The sequence below is a fragment of the Parambassis ranga genome, chromosome 10, assembly GCF_900634625.1.
Source record: "Parambassis ranga chromosome 10, fParRan2.1, whole genome shotgun sequence".
NCBI lineage: Eukaryota > Metazoa > Chordata > Actinopteri > Ambassidae > Parambassis > Parambassis ranga.
Window position 1 is genome coordinate 6,648,096 of NC_041031.1, and position 21,155 is coordinate 6,669,250.

The following is a 21,155-nucleotide window of genomic DNA, read 5'->3' on the forward strand; positions in this document are numbered from 1 at the left end:
AGCCCCTCAACCAACCACCCACCAATCCATCACCACACGCATCTGGTAAAACTATATCTGAGCCAATTCACACTCTACACCCACATTCAGACAGATAACACCCAGCCCTCCTTAGGAAAGCCACCACCTGCATGATTCTTCCAGCAACACCCACGTATCTTTCTGCTGTCACAGTCTTGCAACAAAAGTAAATTATTATCATGTTTTAATTTGTAAATTTACCACAATGTGACAGATAAACATAGTCCATGAGGAAATAGTGTTCAGGAGCATAATAGCAGAAGTTATGGTGTCAAAAATTCTTGTAAACCACACCCCTACACTCACAGGAAGCTCCGTGTGGGCTAAAATCCCCCATGCAGCACAGACACACACACACACAGACAGAGAATTACTCAAACAACAATATGAAAACAAATCAGACCAGAAAACAAGTTTTGACATAGAAATAAATGTATTTCTAAGATAGAGATCACAGATAACATGACAGAGAAAGAGAGAGAGAGAGAGTGAGTGAGAGGCGGGGCACAGAAACTGAAATGTGTTAGAGAGGGAGAAGGGAGGGTAGAGTGTGTTGGCTGATGCTTCAACCTTCTGCTTTTTGATGCTACGATGGTGACAGAGGTGAGAACTATCAATGTTATACTTGTTGTTGTTGTACAGGAGCTCTAACAGCTGGATGCTTTCAGTGTGAAGTCATGTCTCATAAGGGATCTTGGATGTTTCTCCAGTGTGAGGAATTTCTGTTATGTTGAGGCTACGTGTGTGCGCGTGTGTGTACGCTAGTGTCAGGGTGTCTGTGTGTGTGTTCTTCATGTATTGTTCTCATGTGCTAATGGCTTATGGCTTGCTGGAATAGCACACATGTTGAGGGTGCTAACATTTTGGGAGCTGATACATGAGGCTAAATGTCATGTCTGAGTGGAAAAGCTGAAACATGCCGACAACCCACAGACAGATGAATCACAGCAGATAAAATGATGTGTTTCCATTGGCAACATCTAATACTGCTGTATCTGAACATTGGGAAAACCTTCATCCTACTCCGAACTCTCTATTTTTATTTAATTGGGTAAACATCTACAACTTCCAAATATGGATTTTTCATAATTTACATTAAGACTGCTTGGCTTGTTTTTATAGGTCAAAGTTGTACGTAAATGTAAATATTCTGCAAGCACAGGGAGGAAATGAGAGTTCAACAAGTCTATGGATATGTCATGTCAGAGCCACATGGTACGTGCAAAGAGTGAGAGCAATAAGAGCGGAATCAGAATGAAACTGTAACACAGAGGTCAAAGGTCACGAAAACTGAAAAGAAGCAGCGGTCTAAGAGTCCCACGGGAACTTCTGTGAAGGATGAAAGGCAGTCAGAGAGCTGAGGATTCAAAGAAATCCCCAATTCACATCCAAACCAGCACTGCTAGCTGACTTTATTCAGAATGTAGTTATTCTACATTTGAGAGGCTTGTAATAGTGTAGGTAATAGTGTAATATTATTAAAATTAAATATTGGTCCTCACTGTGACTTTCATTGATAATGCGGTGCTGAAATGTTCATGTTTTTAGTGCAGTGACACCTGTGGCCATTACAGAAAATGCAGTTGCTGCATATGCTCATATTCAAAATGTGCATAAATTCCTTGATATAATTTTAAGCGAACCATAAAGAATAAAGGGCATCAAAGGAAGATGTTAACAGCCCATTGTGTTAAGTAGTTCATGAAAGTGGATGTTTACAGTGTGGGTGTATTACACCTACAGACTAGAGGATTAATTCCACATATCACAGTGAGTTTCCATCAGAAGAATAATGTCATCTACAAGCTTTTAATATCTTCTGTGCATATTTGTTTTATCTATTGTGTGTTTGGTTGTTTGGATGTGTATGGAACATGGTGTGACTTAACAGGCTTCTGGTGTGATGTCTCGTACACATTAACCACCCTTTTCCTGTGACAATGCTATCCACTCTAGTTTCACCGGTCCCTCGCACTGAGGCGTTTTTACACTGGCCGATGGTCGCTTCCTGCAGATGCTTCACACTGAGCGTTATGTGGGTGATTAACACAGTCAACTCCTCTGTGGGTTTGCATGTTTACGGTAAAGGTGGCTGCAAAAAGCTTTGATAAAACACAGCGGGTTTTTCAGGTTAAACATCATTTAAAAGCACAACAAGCATCAAGTGTGTGAGTGTTTGCATAGTTGCGTGCACTGTACAATGTGGTCTGTGTGTTAAACGATGGCTCTCTATATAACATGCAAAACATGCTGCAGTCAAAGGCTGAATTGACAACATACAAATATTATGTTCCAGCAGGAACTCTGCAACAGTCACATCACTCAGACTCAGACAGAAAACCACATCTCTGTCAGAAGAAGTATACTGGTTCGGCCATCTTGGTCTGATTTGCATGTGCATGGATTGATATTAATTGACCTGTTTTTATCTTGCCTTACAGATACCATGCTTTTGGGACTGATAGCAGCTTGAGACACGGTTGATCAGCGCTGGATGCAGACTTCACCAGGACATTTTTTTATTTCTCTGTTTGGCATGCTGCAGAAATGTAGCAGCGCACGTTGGAAAGTGCAAATCCTCTCACTGTAAAGAGACAGCATGGATGCTCAAACCAACCCAATGCTGGACTTCAAGCAGCTTTTCTGATAGAAGCTTCCTGCTGTTGACATTAACATCCCCTGGCTTAAGATGAACTTTAGTAACGATTCCTGTAATGAAAACCTAACAAAGACGTACCAGCACCATGTTTATGCAGTGGTGTACAGTGTGATCTTAGCACCAGGCCTGCTGGGTAATGTCCTGGCACTGTGGGTGTTCAGGGTCTACATCAGAAAAACAAAGAAGGCTGTGGTGTTCATGATGAACCTGGCTGTGGCCGACCTGCTGCAGGTAAACATTTAATTCGCAATACATCAGCTTTGTAAGCAGTGCTATAGTTATAGTGCTATAGTTCTTCTTCCATCTAAACACTGTTGACTCTCCTCAGGTGCTCTCCCTGCCCCTGCGGATCTACTACTACCTGAACACAACGTGGCCCTTTGGTCACTTTCTCTGTATGATCTGCTTCTATCTCAAGTATGTCAACATGTACGCCTCCATCTACTTCCTGGTGTGTGTCAGTGTGCGTCGCTGTGAGCTCATCATGCGTCCGCTGATGTACAACTCCTCAAATCCAAAAAGAGACTGGGTCATATGTGGGCTGGGCTGGTTGTTGGTCTGTCTTTGCTGTCTGCCGTTCCCTCTGTTGAGGAATGACACCTCCCACAACAGCACAATTCCGGTGTGTTTTTTAGAACTACCTCTACAGCGTATCAGTACTCAGACAGCCTGGGTCATGCTGATTTTAGCAGAACTATTTGGCTTCATCATCCCCCTCATCCTGGTGTTGGCCTGCACATGTATGACTGCAGGCAGCCTCCGAGACTCAAGGGCGGAGGCTATTCCCGACAGAGGGGAGAAGCGGAGGGCGCTGAGGATGTTGCTGGTCTGTGCTGTTGTTTTCTTAGTGTGCTTTGTACCTTACCATATCACTATGCCTCTGGACTTTATGGCTAAAGCTGAAGTCGAGATGACCTGCGACGTCCGGGCACTGATAAAGCGATGGCACACAGTGGCGCTCTGCCTGGCCAGCATGAACTGCAGCCTGGACCCACTCATGTACTATTTCACAACTGATGAATTCTGGAGGCGACTGAGTAAGCCAGAGATAACAGAGGGCATTGGCTTCAACAGGCGCCTGTCCTGTATAACCAGAGTGGAGGATGAAGAGGATGACGAGGATGACTAGGATGACTCTCTTGCTGCCAAAGGGCTTAATCTCAACCACTAAACCCTCTGATATATTATTACAATGTCATTTGCATGTATAAATATGGGATTGGGATTTTTTTTTATTTATTTCTCAATAAAATATGTGGTTTTATTTCCTAAATTTGCATATAAGGATGAAACTTATCTGTGCCAACATGTCCAGGAAACGGACAAGTCAGAAAAATCCCCTAAACCTTTTCCTCTTTTCCTCTAGATCCACTTTCATGATAAACTGACAGTAGGCAGAGGATGATAAAAAAAGGGTTAGTGTTTGCCTGTGTGCTCCAATAACAACCAAACGGCTAACAAAATTAGTAGGTAAAGAAATGCAACTTTATTCAACGACAAAGTGAAGTTCAGTTCAGTAGATACACACAACATTGGATTTTCTAATTTTCTAGTGTTCGGTTAAAAAGCTGAGACAGAAACCCATCTTTATTATTGTACAAACACACTTCCTGTTGATTGTCTTTCAGTACAGCCATCACATAGGAAAGTGGTGAAGTGTTTTTTTTTCAAATTTCATCAAGGATTTCCATAAAAGGAACAAATAAACGTACGCAGGTAATATGGTACCGTCAGAAATTTAAGGATTTACTGTTCCTGCATTTGTCCATGTAATGTAAAAGTGTTAAAACTAGAGATTCATAATCAACAACTCAAATTAGTGCTTCTCTAATCCCCGCCCCCCTTTAGCTTATTCACTCCTTTAGCTCATCCTTCAAGTTCAAAGTCACAAAAGAGGTTTGTACACAAACACAAAAGCTGGTCATATAAGGTGCTGGACTGTTTACCATCAGGTATGAGATCATTAAGATACACAATTTAATCACACAGCAGGACAGCAGAGGCCTCTAGGAGAAGCAGCAGCATGGCACTCTGGGTAAATATTTATAACAGCGGTGACCGAGAGCTTTGAGATTGTGCTTCTCTGTGACCATCAGTAAAAATCGATGACGAGCATGTGTGTAGTAAACGTGCTGCACCAGACACTTCCACGCGCTCTATCACACTTAACGTATAGAATATCTTGTCAAACCCTGTTACAAGTGGCGACAGTAGGCTGACACAAGATTAGTCTGATATGAATGACTGCTCAGTATCACTAGAACATTCAGTAGAATGACTAACAACTGTTGTCTGGAGGTGACTAGATGCTGTAATACAGAAACATCAATAAGATCAGTCTGCAGGAAGCTACAGCAACAAAACAACAACCAACAAATGAAAATTAGCATATTTTAAGTTAGCAGATTGACTTAAACTATCAGTACAAGACTAGCTAGTGAGTAGTTTGAGCAAGAGAGCTATGATCTATACATATTCAGGGGACCACAGCAGAGGGGGTTTAACGCTGTAACTTAAATTCACTCAACACTAGATTTAAAGCAGGGAAGGCAGAAATTGGAGTTTTTTTACAAAAGTAACTTTCTGCTGAAAGTTGTTCCCTCCTTCGCCCACTCTCACCAACGTTCTCCGTCACTCAGGCTCTCTGTGGCCGATCAAGCCTTGCAGATTTGGGTCTCCGTCACAAACCTGTTCTCAAAGTGATGGATGGTGAAACATTCATCTGCAGAGCGCTTCTGGATGCCTGCACCTGATGGATATACAACACATGAACCACTGACTTCAAGCTTGATTTTTTTCTGGTTTCAAAACGTTGGTATAAATTGTGTTACAGTGTGAGACCCAGGCTATTTGTTCTGGATGAGATAGTTGATATAATGCTATTATGTTTTGCATGTTGTTTGGTGTTAAGCAAGACTACCCCCCCCCCCCCAAATCCCAAATTTAGAAGAAAACTGTAAAAGAAAATTCTGACATTTTAGATGTTGTCATATGAGACTTATGGTGCATAAAGTGTGCGTGTTTACATGCATACTTTATGCATGACATTACAGATAATAGCAGTTTCATCATGAAAACTGGACAATCTGGTAGCTACTGGTTTTGTTTTTCTACACCTTCACACAATTTGTGCCAATATGACAGTATCAAAGTGTCAAAACCCTGAAACTGACACCTTTTTCAACAGAGCTTTTGCTGCTACTCCACTCTGAAATGGCAAGAGGCACCCAGTTGCTAAACACATACATAAATACATTTTTATATAATAATAATAATATAATAATATAATTGTTGTGTGTGTATCAGCCTCATATATACCTGGCAGGCTGGCACGGGGTTGCATTTTGTATATTTCCTTTCCATCACACAGTCGGCGGATGTAGAAGCCCAGAGGCTTGATGTCATCAATACGATCTGTCACCACCAGGTCCTCGTGCACCAGGTAGCTGCGGTATGAGTTAGACTACAGCAAAAAAAAAAAATAAAACATTTGGGGTCATCTTGCAGCCATTGTATTACATCTTTAAAGCACTTAAGTTTTGCAGTTGGTGAGCACGACAGCAGCTAAGTGAGAAGTGCTTTATATGATTCATGAATCTGCACCAAAGTTCGGCACTTTGTGAAAACCACCAACCAAGAACAACACGTGCTGCTGTGAAAGTCACAGTGGCGCCAAGAGCAGGACCGTTTTAGGACCGACTGCTATGAAACTTGCTGACCATAAAGAATTATAACCAAACCTAAAACCATTTTTTTTTCTGCAGAGCAGTTGTCCATGGCCAAACGTGATCATTTTTCTAGCAGCTTTCGTATTTATAGATAGTACCTTATTTGCTTACGGCGCCACCATCTGGTACAGATGACCAGAAACACATTTTAGCATTATGACTTTACACTTGTACGTATTCAAATCAAAGTGCTGCCGTGTACAAGTGAAACTGTTGTTCTCACACTAGAGTGGTTTGCAACACTAAAGGACACACGCACAAACACACCAACACACACTGTGGGTGGTGTTGAAACAGCTCATGTAAGTTTTGTCAGCAGCTTTGTTGTTACTCATTGCAGTTTGATTCATATCTTCATTTACATGTACTGTATCTGTTCATTTTAGTAGTAGCTACAGTTTGAGTACAGTTACTGAGTTAGTTGTAGAGAGTGTTGATATACCCCAAAAAAGAGAATAGGCCTCTCCGGCAGACATATGAAGTAGGTGATGTGTGCTGGATTTTTTTTATGTGACAAATTACAGACATAAGAGATTTGCACAGAATGATTATTAATCCCTGGATTTCCCCAGGTAATGTTTTGTACTTGGTATCAGAGCTTATGTAAGAGCCTGGATGAAAGTGCTGCATGTAGATTCTGACATAAGCCTACTGTATGCTGCTCTGCTGCATGCTCAGATCATGTCAGCACCCCGTGACGCCAACTCACCATCAGCTGTGAGAAGAGGTCGATGAGGTCCTGAGGGGGGAGCACCACTGAGGTGTTCAGTGGAATCACAAAGCAGGTCCTCAGAGTCAAGTCCAGATAGGCCGTTAGCTTCTGCTCACAAACACATAAACACATCAGGAAAGAGTTTAACCCAGGAGCAATCTTCGACAGTTACACTGCTCCTTATCCTCACCCTGTTGAAGTCATGGAGAATGTAAGCGGGGTCTCCGGGTCGGAAGCGGGGAGGGGGCACGCTGATGACGGCCATGCTGACAGAGATCTCCACCTCCTCCTCCACCTGTGGGAGGTAGTATGGCTGGCTCTCTCCTCCAGCTGAACCAGCATTGAACTGCATCGCACCATGGTACAGTCTCTGAAGAACCACCAAAATATGAACAAACAGGTCACACAAATAACACACAGTTCACATATATGCACTGTTGGTCAGCTGCAAAAGTAAAACTCAGAGCTTCTTATGACATTATATATATTCTGTGATACGATGTCACCACTTGTACATCAGCATACTGCAGTCTTTGGCCAATTAACTTTAAACAAGTTAATGGGATCATCTAGACACTAAAAAACAGAAAAGTGAGTGGGGTTAATCGGGTCCCTTTAATAAATACCATTCTGCAGCAGCTGAGGCTGCTAGGGGGAGCCAGAGCACACGTTCTGTTTGGATACAGAGTTTGCTTATGAGTGGCAACACTTTCTTTAAATTGACAGTCATGACACAAGAGTTGGTCTAAAGAAGGGTTAATTAAACTATATTAAAAAAAAAACTAGAGAACAGACCAGAGATACAAAACTATGGTGCAAAGTTTATATCGTGAGAATGTTGTCTATAATGTAGCAGCTTACATGTGGTAACATAGCAACAAGGCAATATGATAGACTCTCATAAACAAAGTTGAGGGTTTTATGCACTATGTCAATGGGTCAATGAAGTATTAAACACTGTGGCTCCTACGGTAAACTGATTGTGGACGCCTCTCGTCTGTCAGCACAGCAAAATGTTAATGAGACTTTCTCTAAAGACGAAGTCAGCACTCTTGTTTCTTGTTAAGGCAGCAGTGTTAAATCAGCAGTCACCACCAACCCATAATAACTCCTTATAAAAGCAGCACCCCCCTCCCACTAAACTCCCACTAAAGGAACAGAAGAACAGCCATAGAAAGCATGTCAGAGGACGTGTGGACTTGAGTCGATTCATTTTTCGACAGAAAGTGTCATTTGATTGAAAATTATAGGTGCAATCAGACAGATAGGAGTGTTAGGTACTGATGACTGTGAATAACATCTCAACGTCTCAGTATTCCTAAGGTCAGTTACATCACACTGCATGACTAACAGATCTCAGATTTCTATTTTTATTAGAGAGTGACGATGCAGAAAGGAAACGCAGGAAGAGGTTATGGCATGCGTGCAAAAAAAAGGGACTCAACAGTTTTAGTGCATCCATTTCCCCCTGACCTTAAATGTTAATCTGAAATATAACAGTGGATCTCTGTTGTTATGCTTTTGCTTACTGAAATATATGATCAAAAATAAGTGTTCAAAAAATACCCATGTCATGAATTGTGCATTCACACACCTTTGGGGTGAAGTATCGATAGAGACATGCCCCCCCAACGATGAGCCCACTGAGGATGAAGGCGATGCCCAGCAGGGTGAGCAGACAACGACCTGTGGAGCCCTCGTTGCCTGCTGGAGCAGAGGCCAGCTCAGGATCCTAAACACACACAATAACGTAACACATGATATTATCATGGATGCACCTTACATCGGTCTCAACATGCACAGCTTTGATGTAGCGATCCTGTAATCCAACTTAATCTTTGTCCTCTGCAGAACAGCTGTGCAGATGGGCGGTCCCATCGTGTGTGTCCTGCATCAGGTGCAATAGGAATACACGCAAAAACAAAAATACATGCAAATGTACACATGATGCGCTGCAACACACAGCATCAGGCTTAACATCCCAATACATCTGCACATGAATGGAGTTGGCGGTGTCTTTTGCGGCCGGTGCAGGCCTGCTACTACCAGGCTAAAAGCGGACACCGGGCTCAGACACCGCACTGAAACCCGTCTTACTCACCTTCACAGCAACTGGCACCTCTTTGCCCAGCGCCTTCTGCGCCAGAGCCGAGTTAAACGCAATCTTCACCATGCTGGAAGTGGAAACGTTAGCTCAGGTTTCTTGTGCAGAGAGAAAAAAGGGGGAGAGTGTTGGTGCTGGACTGCAGGCTCCGTTTATTCTCCGCAGCTCAGCGCTGTGACGCACTTTACAGCCTCAGCTTTATCTAGCGCTTCCGGTGGATGTGGGGGATTAAGATGACAACCAAGCGAGAAGCCAAAGACCCTACATCACTCTCAGATTACACAAAATACACAACCAGACAATGTCCACCCTAATTTAAGCGGCTGTTATTGCCTGATTAATATTGAGGACCGGCACAATTCAATGCCGCTAGTGTCCCTCTCAGGGGGTTCTATTCTATAGCTTTGGCGCCATCTCGTGGCCGTAGGTAGAATCCAACATTTTCTTCATCCATCAGCTTTCATTCATGAGATTGAGCCTAACACACCAAGACATAACTATTTACTCTTTAAGTTAAACTATGTTACCCACATTCAGTACAGCACATGACATAAAATGACTCAATCCTGCACTGACTGCACTGTAATGTAATGAAAATAATTTTTGAGTGCATAATGTAGCTCATTCATTTCTGGTGAATATTCCACTCTATAAACTGACTCTGTAAATATATTCCCTCCTGACTACCTGCCAGTGGGTCTGCCCACTCACACTGACACACAGTACACAGCCTTCAGTGCGCTGTGTGGAAACACAGGCCAGTGCCAAGGCTATACCGTCCTCTCTCTGTCTGTGGCCTGTGGTGGTCCTTTGCTTCCTCTGCTTTCAGTCCCCTCAGTGAGCTGTATGTATGAGTAAATAAACACTTAACTGCTGCACCAGCACTCTAATTCCACGCAACTCAGTGGCATCTCTCCAGCCCTCTGCACTGCAACTGTACCATATGCATCTCCCAGTCTCACAAACACAAGCATAAGCACGCACAGACTCTGCCAGGCTATGATATTTCCTCTGTTAAACAGACAGATTGGACCGGTAATCACCACTGAAAGGTACATAAACAGAGCAGCTGATTTCTGTACCTAACTCCCCCTCTGTGCGCCCCCTCAACACTGACTCTGCCTGAAAATTCTAAGTGGTCCTGAAGGCTTGTTTATGGGCTCGTCTTACGCTGTGTTTGATCTGAGAGTTTGCCCACACATGCATGCGTGGACACACACACACACACACACACACTGCAAGAGAGACTGAGAACCAGCATTAACAGTAATAGCTGAGATGATAAACAAAAGACTTAGTTTTAATCCTGAGGGCTTCTCAGCATCACACACAATATAGGGAGAGGAAAAAAAAACGCAAAGAAAAAAAAAAAACAGGGGAGCGACTGCACTCTGACTCCAGAAGGAAACAAGGGATGATTGGGGAGAAAAGCATGGAAGCAGGTGGGGGGTGAAATAGAGTGATTCAGAAGGAGATTGAAGTGATGACTGGGGAAAAACACAGAGAGGGAAAGGCAAAGCAATCTGCAGAGCCTGATGCTTGAGTGAGTTTTCCGAGGAGCTGATTAACGGCAGATTAAACCTGCCGTCTATTCAGTTTACATCTCAAACGTTCTAACACAACCGCTAGGTAGAATTTCTGTGCGTCTCTAACTGAAAAGACAAAAACTATATACGCAAAGGGACACCCGGGTTTGTGTGCAGGGGCAGTGAGCGTCATAATGGTGGATGGCAGGCGTGTATGATGGAGTCTGAATGCCAATGTTTCCCTGTGGTCTGCAGCAGACGTCCAACAAAAGCAATAAAAATACCCCAGGCCACACATCTACACAAGTATACACAAATGCACACGTTGTGCCTGCAATGTCAGCAAACTGTGAAAGTCTGCAGGAGCATGGCTGCTTTCATAAAGTGTGAGAAAAAGAAGCTCTCGTGCATGACATCACCCACTCACGGGCCAACAAATATGAACACACATTCAGCCACACACCTCATAGATTTGTCATCAATTTTAATACCAGACATGTAAAACCACAAGTGACAAATGACTTTGTCCCCTTCGCTGCTCCCTACACTCACACACACACACTCACAGACACAGAACTAAAAACTGCTATAGTAACACAGCTGGCCACAGAGTTGCATTGAACCAAAAAGTTAGACACTGCTCAGTGCTTTATAACGTCACTGACATGTCTTCATGTGGATCTACCATAATCACCATGTGCCTTGAGTGAGAGAACATTTAGTGGTCAGAGAGAGAGGGGGGAGTGCAGTGATGCTGCTTCAAAGCCCTTTTCAGATTTCCTCCACAAAATCAGCGTGCATCACACTCTCATGATCTCTGCCCCACCACACACACACTTCTGGCAATCACATATGGCTTTCAGACAAGGGTGACAAATGAGTCTTTCCTGTGAGTATCAGCTTCCAAAGCTACCTTTGCTCTCTCATAGCAGTGCCTGTCTTGTGCTCGTCATCCTCTCAGCTTGGCCCATGTAACAATTTCATGCTGAAGACTTTAAGACTGAATAGGGGGTTAAAATCAGAGTTAAGATCCGGATAGGACTGTACCAGGTAAAAAATTATTAATCACTTGTTAGGTTGTAGCTAGCTAACATTAGCTTATACAGTAAATCAGGAAAACACTTGTAGCAGTGTGGCAAGCTAATGTAAACAATAGGCTAACTGAAGGGTTATTGAGTTTTGCTATTGTTTGTTTTTTTCTATGATGCTAGTTATGCTTCCCCATCATCACACTCTCGACACAGTGTGAATTGGTTGATTCTCGCGAGATCTGAGACAACGGGGGTCGGCTTTAAACAGCCGCTTGTCAGGAAGTTGTCTTAGAAGTCGGTTTTTGTTCTGATGACAGCTCATATCGACGGCAGCTAGCGGCCACTGTTCTTCTTTTATGCGTATATTTTCTTACCTGACGAAAAAAAACAGCTACGTAACACGGTTTACAGGTTAAGATCAGTGACGTCACACTGGTGGAGCTATCAGAAGCCGCTGGGGGCTTCCTGTGATTCCGGTTTGGCGATTCGTTATGTGATTGGTTGATGGTTCATCCAATCACTTGCCGGGTGTACGTTTCCTGATCAGCAAACCAGGTACAGATCAGCTTAGTGATTTCAACTTCTGTTATTTTTCTAAAGTCATTTTATTTTATATTCAGCTGATTTATTTTTCACTATAAAAGGGCTTAAACAAGTTTATGTTGTGTTTTTTTTTTTGGACAAAATGTACATTACATTATGGCATTGTGTCTTCATAATGGACATTTAAACAGAACAGGTGCATATAACAGACAAAAAAAACAACAACAATACATTTATAATGTAGGCTTCTCTTTCAGGTTGTGCAAATACAAAAACCCTAAAACTAAGAGAAAAAGAAATAAATATATAAAAAAGAAGATGCTAGGGCTTATTTAGCAAATTAAATCTGTCAATCAAATTAAAAAGTTTGATTGCATACTTTCCTTTCATTATTTTAAGGGCTTTAGTGAAGGAAACAAATTCGTTATGGAACACAAAAAACCTAGGTTTAACTGACAAGTTTATGTTGTGTTATTATGCTAAGCTTGCTAACGTGGCCTAGGAAAATGCTACTAGCTGGTGTTAAAATGTAGCCACGTTATATCTAATATTTGTCATACTTACCTTTTTAACACCTTAAGGGTTATTTATGAGCAATGTTAGACAACAGTTACACCTGAAAGAGCTAATGTCTGTGGATCTACATTTACTTAGGCTTAGCTTGTTTCCCTAACTCGTGACCTAACATTGCTGCCTGTCTCTGTCTGTTTGACTGCAAGGGGGCACAAGGGAAAAAAGGAACCAGAGGAACATGGGATGAAAGGATTCTTGAAACTCAGGAGTAAGGGAGAGGACAAAAGGAATGATGAGAGGAAAGGAAAAAGGTGGGTCACACATGTACTGTACAACTCAAGGTAAGCAGTTGGCGCAGGTAGAAAGAGAAAGGTGGAGGAATAAGATAAGGGCAAAGGAGAATGGAGAGATGGAAACAGACGAATGCCTGTTATGTTTCTGAAGGTTAAACTCTGGGGAAATTACCTCATCATTAGACTGCTCCAGAGCTCTATAGCCATGTTGACTTTGCATCCAGAACACATACACACACGCTTAGCTGAATTGTGGCCAATGGTATCATAGCCCGGGCGAATCACTTCCAGATTCCGTGACGTCACCTCTGTCAGGTTCACAGGAGGAGCAGAAATCAACACACACACACAGAATACACCTTAGCAGCAGAGGGCAACGGGCTGATCTGTATTTTTGCTTCAATTATGACACAAAGGTCATTTTGAGGCTTCTTATTTCAGCAGAGGACTGACAGACATAAACTCTCATGGCTGAAAGCCATGAAGCTGTAGTCCCCACTGGACTTTAAAATGCCCCTAATAAGGTTTTAGTGGCCTGCTGAGGTTAGGAAGGAGGCCATTGGAAGGCCAATGGATGACGAGAGAATGCGGGTAGAGGAAGGACTCTGATTTCCCTCTTTAACTGCTGTTGATGTGCCAGTGACCACTGACAATTTCAACAGACCTGTTTTGGGCTGAGAGTAGACTGTGGTTGCACAGTGACACTCCCAGGTGTCAATGTACTCAGCATCAACAAATCCAGCAGTACGCCTGTGTGAATGCACAAGCAGTCAGTGATTTAAAAATCTGCATTAAAACAGATATTTTATATTGAAAGTGTATATTCATTTTTTACTGTGAAACCTTAATAATGGATAAAGTCATATAAAGGAACGTCTGTAATAACATGCTGTCACACAATGCGGATTAAGTCAGGTAATGTAATGCTGATCTTTATTCTACTTTCACCTTTACTTGTGAGCTGGCTTTCTGAGGGCATACTGGTGTCAGTCAGAGGTGTTCCATGTGTCGATATGATGTGCAGACAGACTAGCTTAGCACTGTTGCTGCCTTTGCTTCCGGCTTAAAAGATGTGGTGTAGGCTACAGAAACTTGTGGCCTGATCCACACACGAGGGTTTAAACATTTATTTAAAGTAGTAGTGACTTTTGTTTTGGTCACTATGATGGATGCATTGTGTTTTAGGGGGTAAAAAATTACATGTGACCCATGATACCTAAAAGCATCATATTGTATCAGTATAGTAATCATAAGTGTGCAGGTTTGTGCATGTGCTTAATGGAGGTGGAGGATATAAGAGTACGCTTCTGCATTTGATGACCTCCTGAGCACCAGCCCTGTTTCTCACCATGTCAAAGTTCAGCATACTAGAAAGAAGACAATGATGTGATGTGCTGTGGATGAAAATGATAGCCTGTGTGTGTGTGTTTGATTTTCTGGATGGACTTTCCTGTGTTTCAGAAGGCTAAGCTCTGGTCAGGATGTAGTTATGGAGCGCTAATTTGAGAGCTGTCTGATTGCAGGCTTTCTGTGGGCCCCTACTAAACACACACACACACAAAGACACACACTCTTTATCAGTCATTAATCTATCAGGTGTCATTAACAGAGGAGGATGGGCTGATTGGAACCAGAGGGAGACAGAATGATGTCACACAAACACACTTTACCGCCAGAGCTCTCATGTGTCTCCCTTTCATCCTCATCATCACCACAGAGTTGTACATGTGACTGACACATAGACAGATGAAAGCGCAAAAGTAGGCCTACAAGGGAAACACTTATTCTTGCTTCTTTGCTCGCCTGTAACATCTGAGGCACAGCCAGAGAGCTTCCATAAAAACAGATAAGTGGAATGTTGTGAAGCTCAGGCAACAATGGGAAAGTAATGTTGTGTGAAGATTAATGTGTGTCTGTAATAAATGGGCCTGTGTTTGGAAAGGCAGAGGGATTGTTTCTCCTGCTCCAGCCTGTTGCTTGTAACACACGGCTATCTTTGGAGGACCAGCTATTGTTTAGCAGTGACAGTAATCCCTTAAAGAGGTGCTGTGTTTGCACGCTGAGAATGGATCTCTTTATTAACACTGACGGAGGCTCATTATCTATAAATACAGGCGGGAGCCACTAATAAATCATTTCTCATGGCCCTGATAGAGCACTAACCACAAGGCATTAAGGCATCGTGAAAGCAAACCGCACGTTGGCAGGCCAGCTCTGCATGTGTGCAAGTTACACTATGCTTTGGCAGTCAGGATGATGGGGCAAGAACCGGGCTTTTGATTGAAATAGCATGTTGTCTTTTGAGTTCCCATTTCGGCAGCATTTAAATTATAGTGTCTCTACGGGGCTGCAGAAAGTCTCGTAGGGTGGGAACAAAGACTACATATGTGAGGACATGCTGGATACTATCTTGAACGATTAATTATTCCTCTGTGTTTCGGCCGGTGTGGACAGTGGACCAAGTAGCAGAATTAATCAGTTTCTCCTGCTCTCACATCAGTGTCAAAGCACTGCATCTGAATTTTCATGCCTGCAGGTGTTGTATGATAGTCTGGTGACGGCATAGGTGAGGCTGCAACAGCAACCTTCTTCTTCTTTGGCTGAGATCTGTTCCATTTATGTTTCATACAAGTATTTTACTAAATTGTGTACTTGATAGCCTTGCTGCAAATGAAGGTTAATATTTCATCAGTAGCACTGTGATACATCCAAAATCACACATTACCCCCTTTGTTTAAATTATTATAGTTATTATACTTTCGCAGGCACTTGAAAAGCACAATGCCACTGATTACATAATGATGGCATTACCTTTAAAAAGGCTCTTCGTAGTGGCATCATATATTACACTCTATGTGAATGACTTAACCTATATCTATCTATCTATCTAAGTCCTGTTTGTAAAATCTATTGTTTAAATGTTAAAAAAACAACCACATCGTTTTTATATTTCCTTTTATATACTATAACTTTTTATCTCAGGCTTATAACATCTGTTTAATCTGTTAATGAAATAGCTAGCCAGCCATATTGTCAGCTGACATATGGATGTTTTGCTTCACAAAAATAAGTATTAATTTGTAAGGGTGGACTCACAAGGTGTAGAAATGATCCTGCTAACAATAACAGGCTGTAAGTTTGATATTTAATACGTTTACATGTGTATCTTCATTTTATCTGAAAGTAGACTACGTGGTTAAACTAGTCAAACTTTGAACTTGCATACAGCTACAACCTACAGATTAAAGAACACCAGACTAAAACACCAGACTTTTTGTGGAACTACAGTCTTCCTTTTGGAGTCATGTTGCCTAAACCGTCCGTATACACTGTTGCCCACTATTCTTTAGCCTAAACAGGCATTTTTATCTTTGTGACTTTTGGCTTAAAAACATAGAATTCCTGCTACATTAACAGTATTTCCTCTATTTTCATTCTTCGCTCTGTCTACATAGTTAACTCGAGCCAGGCCAGACCTGCCAAACTCTGACAGTTTAACCTTCCTCAGAGGTCGCTCCTATTCGTACAGCAGCTCAGGCCAGCCCTGTATAACCAATCATCCCCCTATCCAGGCTCATTCTGCAGATATGCGGGAATGAAAGGTCCGATTTGGGGCCTGCTGGAAGTATTCAGCGTGCAGTCCCCACTCCGCCCAGCCCATCACCCCAGTCTGCGGCCCCTTCTAAACCAGCCCCACTCCCTTTGGCCCTGCGCGGCTCGGAGCTGTGATTGGCATGTGAATTACAGTGTGTGGTGATGATAATAAGAGTGCTAACCGGGGCCAGGCCTGCGCCTTCTAGCCAGCAGCCAATCCCAGCTGGCACAGCCTGAAAGACAACCGCTGCCACCATCTGAAGAGGCAAATAAAAATGACAAGCTAACTGTTAAAGAACTGCTGATTTTTCACATGTTGTTTTAAAAGCTTTTGTGGCTCTGCCAGATTTTTTTTTTCCAACTCTTTCTCTCTTTTCTCTTCAATTTTTACTCGTCCCCCCCCCCCCCCCCCCAACCACATCCAGATACATGAAACCCCTCATTTATCAGGGAAATCTAAAAATAATTCCCCTCTGCTGCGGTGCGGCTTTGATAAAAAATATTTGTGTTCAGTTTGATTGTGCTCTGTAGGACACAAACAGATAAAGACATGTGTGCCCTTGGGGCTTCTCAACAACCTTCCACCACATGCACACAAAACGATGGATTTCCCCCAAATAATTACTACTTCCCCTCACCAACACCGAAAGGAGCACTCAACACATTTCAAACTCCTGCTCATGTCAGTTAACAATCTGAAATTGTGTTTGTATTGGAGCATTGTTCATTTTTATTCATTATTTTATCCAAATGCTCCAGAAACATGTGCTGGTTACACATTATTGTATTAGGAAATTACTCACTAACACCCAGTGGATTAGTTTTCCAGCCCTTGACATGCTTCTGGGAAGATAAATTCTCATTCCCAGAGATCTGCTCCCTGCTCTCTAAAGCCACACAGATCCCAGTGCCCCGTTCAATCAAAGTCCTGCTTGGCAGAGCTGTCCGTCTAGGCTGTCCAAAAAGAGAGAAAAGACTATCGACTGAGACGCTCACAGGCAGAATCTGACTTTCATTATCAATTACGGCTGTTTTTGTTTCTTTTTACCACAACCATTAACCACATGGTTACTGGCAGTCAGAGAGAGAGAAAGAGAGGGAGAGAAAAAGCAATTTTCATCAAAAAGAATTAGCTATCCAAACAAGTGAGATGAATGTGCCAAAGAGTCAGGTTCACAGTTCCCCTCATGAAAGCATTGTGGACAGATGAAGATCTATATGTGTTTAATAGGAGGAGGGTGAGTAGCAAGGGATAACTAAAGGTTTAGAGCGAGAAAAGAAGGAGCGAGAGGGGAAAGATAATTCACAACACACTTGTGGTGAGAGGAGGAGGCTGCATCTTGGCAGAGATGCTACTCTCCTCTCCTGTTTTCCTTTTTGCCCTCATCCCTTGTTACCCACCCGACTAGGCAGAAGGAGCCTGTAAAGGCTGGATGCCGTGGCACATGAGCCATTAAATCTTCCTACTCTGTGGGCTGGAGGAAGGCGGTAGTACCAGAGCTCGTGCCCAGGATTTCCCAGCGGTGCCAGTCTGTAGATCCAGAGAGCAGAGGAGCTGTAGAGGGAAGGGGAGGGTGCACTTCCATGATCCAACCACAAAAAAGGCAAACATCTGTTGATGCAGAATTTGTTGCCTTAATAGAGCAGAAAGCAAGTATTTAAGAAATGTAAAAAAAATGTATTCATTATTCATTTTATTACGTCTTTCACTAATATTGCTGGCTGAAAATAATCTTTTTTGACATTTACTAGAGAGAATGTACTGTTCTGCAATAATTTAGCTTCAGTAACACAAGACCTTAATGCATCGTTTGACATTTCAGGACTCAAAAATGTAGCTCACTCTCTTATATCCACTCTTGCAGGACAAATTAGCAACAGTAATAATATGACCAAACAGCATAAGGGTTCTAAAGCACACACAGTGCATTGTAACATTTACTGAAAAAGTCAACACAGGTTGAAGACAAATCCAGTTAACAAGCTGTTTGGTGGTCAAAATCAACTGGTGATTTTGAAAACAGTGTTAAAGGTAGAATAGGAGATTTCATTCTGATGCACTTTTTGTTAAATTAGTGTAACTTCTCTTTACAATCCGATAGCAACCGATTAGTTCGGCAGTTTCGCTTTAAAACAAAGAATATTAATCATCTGTGGAAGCTATAAAATGCTAAAAACATCAGCCAGTCCTACGAGGCGACCCTGTGCGTATAGTTGGCTGGTTGTCACTCTCTTCCTGCTCTGTGCGCATCAGAGAGGTACGTGCATGATGGCCGAAGTCACTGACTGGTTGGGAGGCGTGGCTTCAGGGTGAGCTCCGAGAGAAAGGGGCGTGTGTTTACTTTCAACATCTGGCTGACTCTCACTGAGTTTTCCAAATCTCCTACCTTTAATAGTTTATATAGTGTATAGTCCCAACCATTTGTCTGCAGTTTCTTTTTTTATATAAATTTTAAGGAGCAGAAAAGCTTTTTTTATTTTTTGAGCTGTTGTGCAGTGTACTAGGATGGTAGTGTATATATTGGATACAATATGTAATATTGTACAGTAACAGTTTGTTGTTTTCGGCCATTGTTTGATATAATTTGATGTAAAGTTTCAAAATCATTTTATTTATATTTTTATTTCCCATCAGCACTTTCTGCATTCTGTGTTAGTCTGTGCTATAGAAGAATGCCACACAACACAATTAAGCTCCTGTGGTATATCAGAGTTAAACAGGATGAATATTCCTCTCTTTCATCCAAACATCAAGCCAGCAGCCAAATAAGATTAAACCCAAATTTCCCTCACTGATAGCTGATTGAAGAATGACTCTTTGGATGACTTTCAATAACAAATCAGGGATGAGATGCAACAGTATTGGCAGACACAGTCGATTAACTCCTAAAGGCAGAGAAGGACATGATTGGTGTCTCACACTGACTCTTCTGCTACTGCTGCTAAAGATGCAGATGACATGACCATAGTTACTCCAGCACAGTATTCATGAAGGGACTTAAGTCTGGACCCCTGAAAGCTGTACCCCCTGAGAGAGGGACAAGACTGAGGTTATGAGTAGCAGATGTAATGGTTTTTACACACACACACATCATGGAGCTGATGACATGTCAGGGTCAAGAGAATTTGTCACTGTAATCGGTCATGTTGTGACTGGCTGTCTTAGTTCTGCTCCTGCTCTCAAGTTTCTTCACATCAACTCTAGATGCAATCAGTAAATAACAAACATGTAAAATGAACCAGCATTGGAAATAGAAATAATTAGTGAGTGTGTGTGTGTTCCAGGTAAGCCTTCATTCATCAAAACTCACATCCCATTAGTGCCACAATGCACTAAATGTGTACAGCGTTCTACACTCAAACACTCCACAAAGTGTCACAGCAGAGGGCTGGTGGAAGCTTGACGTTTGGCAGTGACCGGGCATCCGCTCCAGCAGCCCATGCCCAGAATAACCCTCACACACACACACACACACACACACACACACTGCCCAACATCAGGATCCAACTTAAAACAAACCATCAGGAGGCCCCGTCACATCCATTCAGTGCAGAGCTACAGACAGACAGGCCTGTTTATAAACACACACACGCACTCATTGCAAGCTGTGAGCGTGTGCACATTTACAGTACACACAGACCCCGGCCATGGCTGTGCGGCTGGTCATGATTACTCTTTGGGCACCGGCCTGCAGCTGCAAACACACACTCACACACGTAGACTTACACTTCAGCCTCACAACAGTTAGAAACAAATAACACAGGATAAACAAAGCCTTTGTATTGAAATAGAGCAAAACACCGGTTTAAATTAGAAAAAGGCAGATTTTGTAAACAGCTAAAAGTTAACTTGCACTTTTACTCGAGTCCATATGGTGTGTTTAAGGCCTACCACGAGGCTTCAATTGCAAACCAATTATTCGCAAATGATTATTAATTAGGCCGTGGATACAAATCAACGGCATGCCAGCGAGCCTGAAGGCGCAAAATGATGGGGAAGCCTAATTGCAGCTGATCATCAAACTTCCGCATTAATGGAAACCTGAGGCCTCCGCTAAATTGGATTTGAGTCTCTCGTTTCCGCCAAGCGCGCGTATTGTGCTTAATAAGAGGAAACATGTGTGCCAAATACCCCGAATGGGACAAATGCAGATTTGCACTGGATTACGAATCAGAAAGCAACGGTTCCTGTTGTGTTTTAGCGAAACCAGGCAGAGGGGATCACTCGCCTGCATGGCCGCCATCACTCTGCTGACATCCCATAATCCCATGAGGAAGATATACGAGCTGACTGTTGAAGACAGCATGGAAAAGCAATCTCTAAAGCGTGTGGAAGGAAATACGCAGGCGATTTCTATCAGTTTTTCGCGTCTTATTTCAATAGGAGGCAGCAGCGGGCCTGCGCACGCACAGCCTGACGCCCATTCTTGC

General features: G+C 42.6%; 2 protein-coding genes across 2 annotated transcripts; one reads left to right on the forward strand and one right to left on the reverse strand.

The window, feature by feature from the left end:
• The first annotated feature begins 378 nt into the window (after positions 1-378).
• gpr174 (G protein-coupled receptor 174) lies at positions 379-3,953 on the forward strand. The gene is made up of 3 exons (XM_028416474.1): positions 379-624; positions 2,463-2,911; positions 3,009-3,953. The coding sequence occupies exons 2-3, from the start codon at positions 2,711-2,713 to the stop codon at positions 3,807-3,809; spliced, it is 1,002 nt and encodes a 333-aa protein (XP_028272275.1). The 5' UTR covers positions 379-624; positions 2,463-2,710; the 3' UTR covers positions 3,810-3,953.
• Positions 3,954-4,146: 193 nt separating this feature from the next.
• Positions 4,147-9,558, reverse strand: LOC114442474 (integral membrane protein 2A-like). Its single transcript, XM_028416047.1, has 6 exons — positions 9,222-9,558; positions 8,715-8,852; positions 7,311-7,490; positions 7,118-7,228; positions 5,999-6,143; positions 4,147-5,429 (listed from the first exon to the last, which is right to left on the reverse strand). Exons 1-6 carry the CDS (start codon positions 9,291-9,293, stop codon positions 5,335-5,337), a joined length of 741 nt encoding a protein of 246 aa, XP_028271848.1. The 5' UTR covers positions 9,294-9,558; the 3' UTR covers positions 4,147-5,334.
• Positions 9,559-21,155: the final 11,597 nt, after the last annotated feature.

Bases quoted from the DNA above. Each gene is read 5' to 3' on its own strand.
- gpr174 (XM_028416474.1), top strand. From the start codon at position 2,711: ATGAACTTTAGTAACGATTCCTGTAATGAAAACCTAACAAAGACGTAC. The intron at 2,912-3,008 runs GTAAACATTTAA...GACTCTCCTCAG, and splicing joins CTGTGGCCGACCTGCTGCAG to GTGCTCTCCCTGCCCCTGCG.
- LOC114442474 (XM_028416047.1), bottom strand. From the start codon at position 9,293: ATGGTGAAGATTGCGTTTAACTCGGCTCTGGCGCAGAAGGCGCTGGGC. The intron at 6,144-7,117 runs GTGAGTTGGCGT...TTTTTGCTGTAG, and splicing joins ACCTCTTCTCACAGCTGATG to TCTAACTCATACCGCAGCTA. The intron at 5,430-5,998 runs GTATATATGAGG...TATATCCATCAG, and splicing joins ACCCCGTGCCAGCCTGCCAG to GTGCAGGCATCCAGAAGCGC.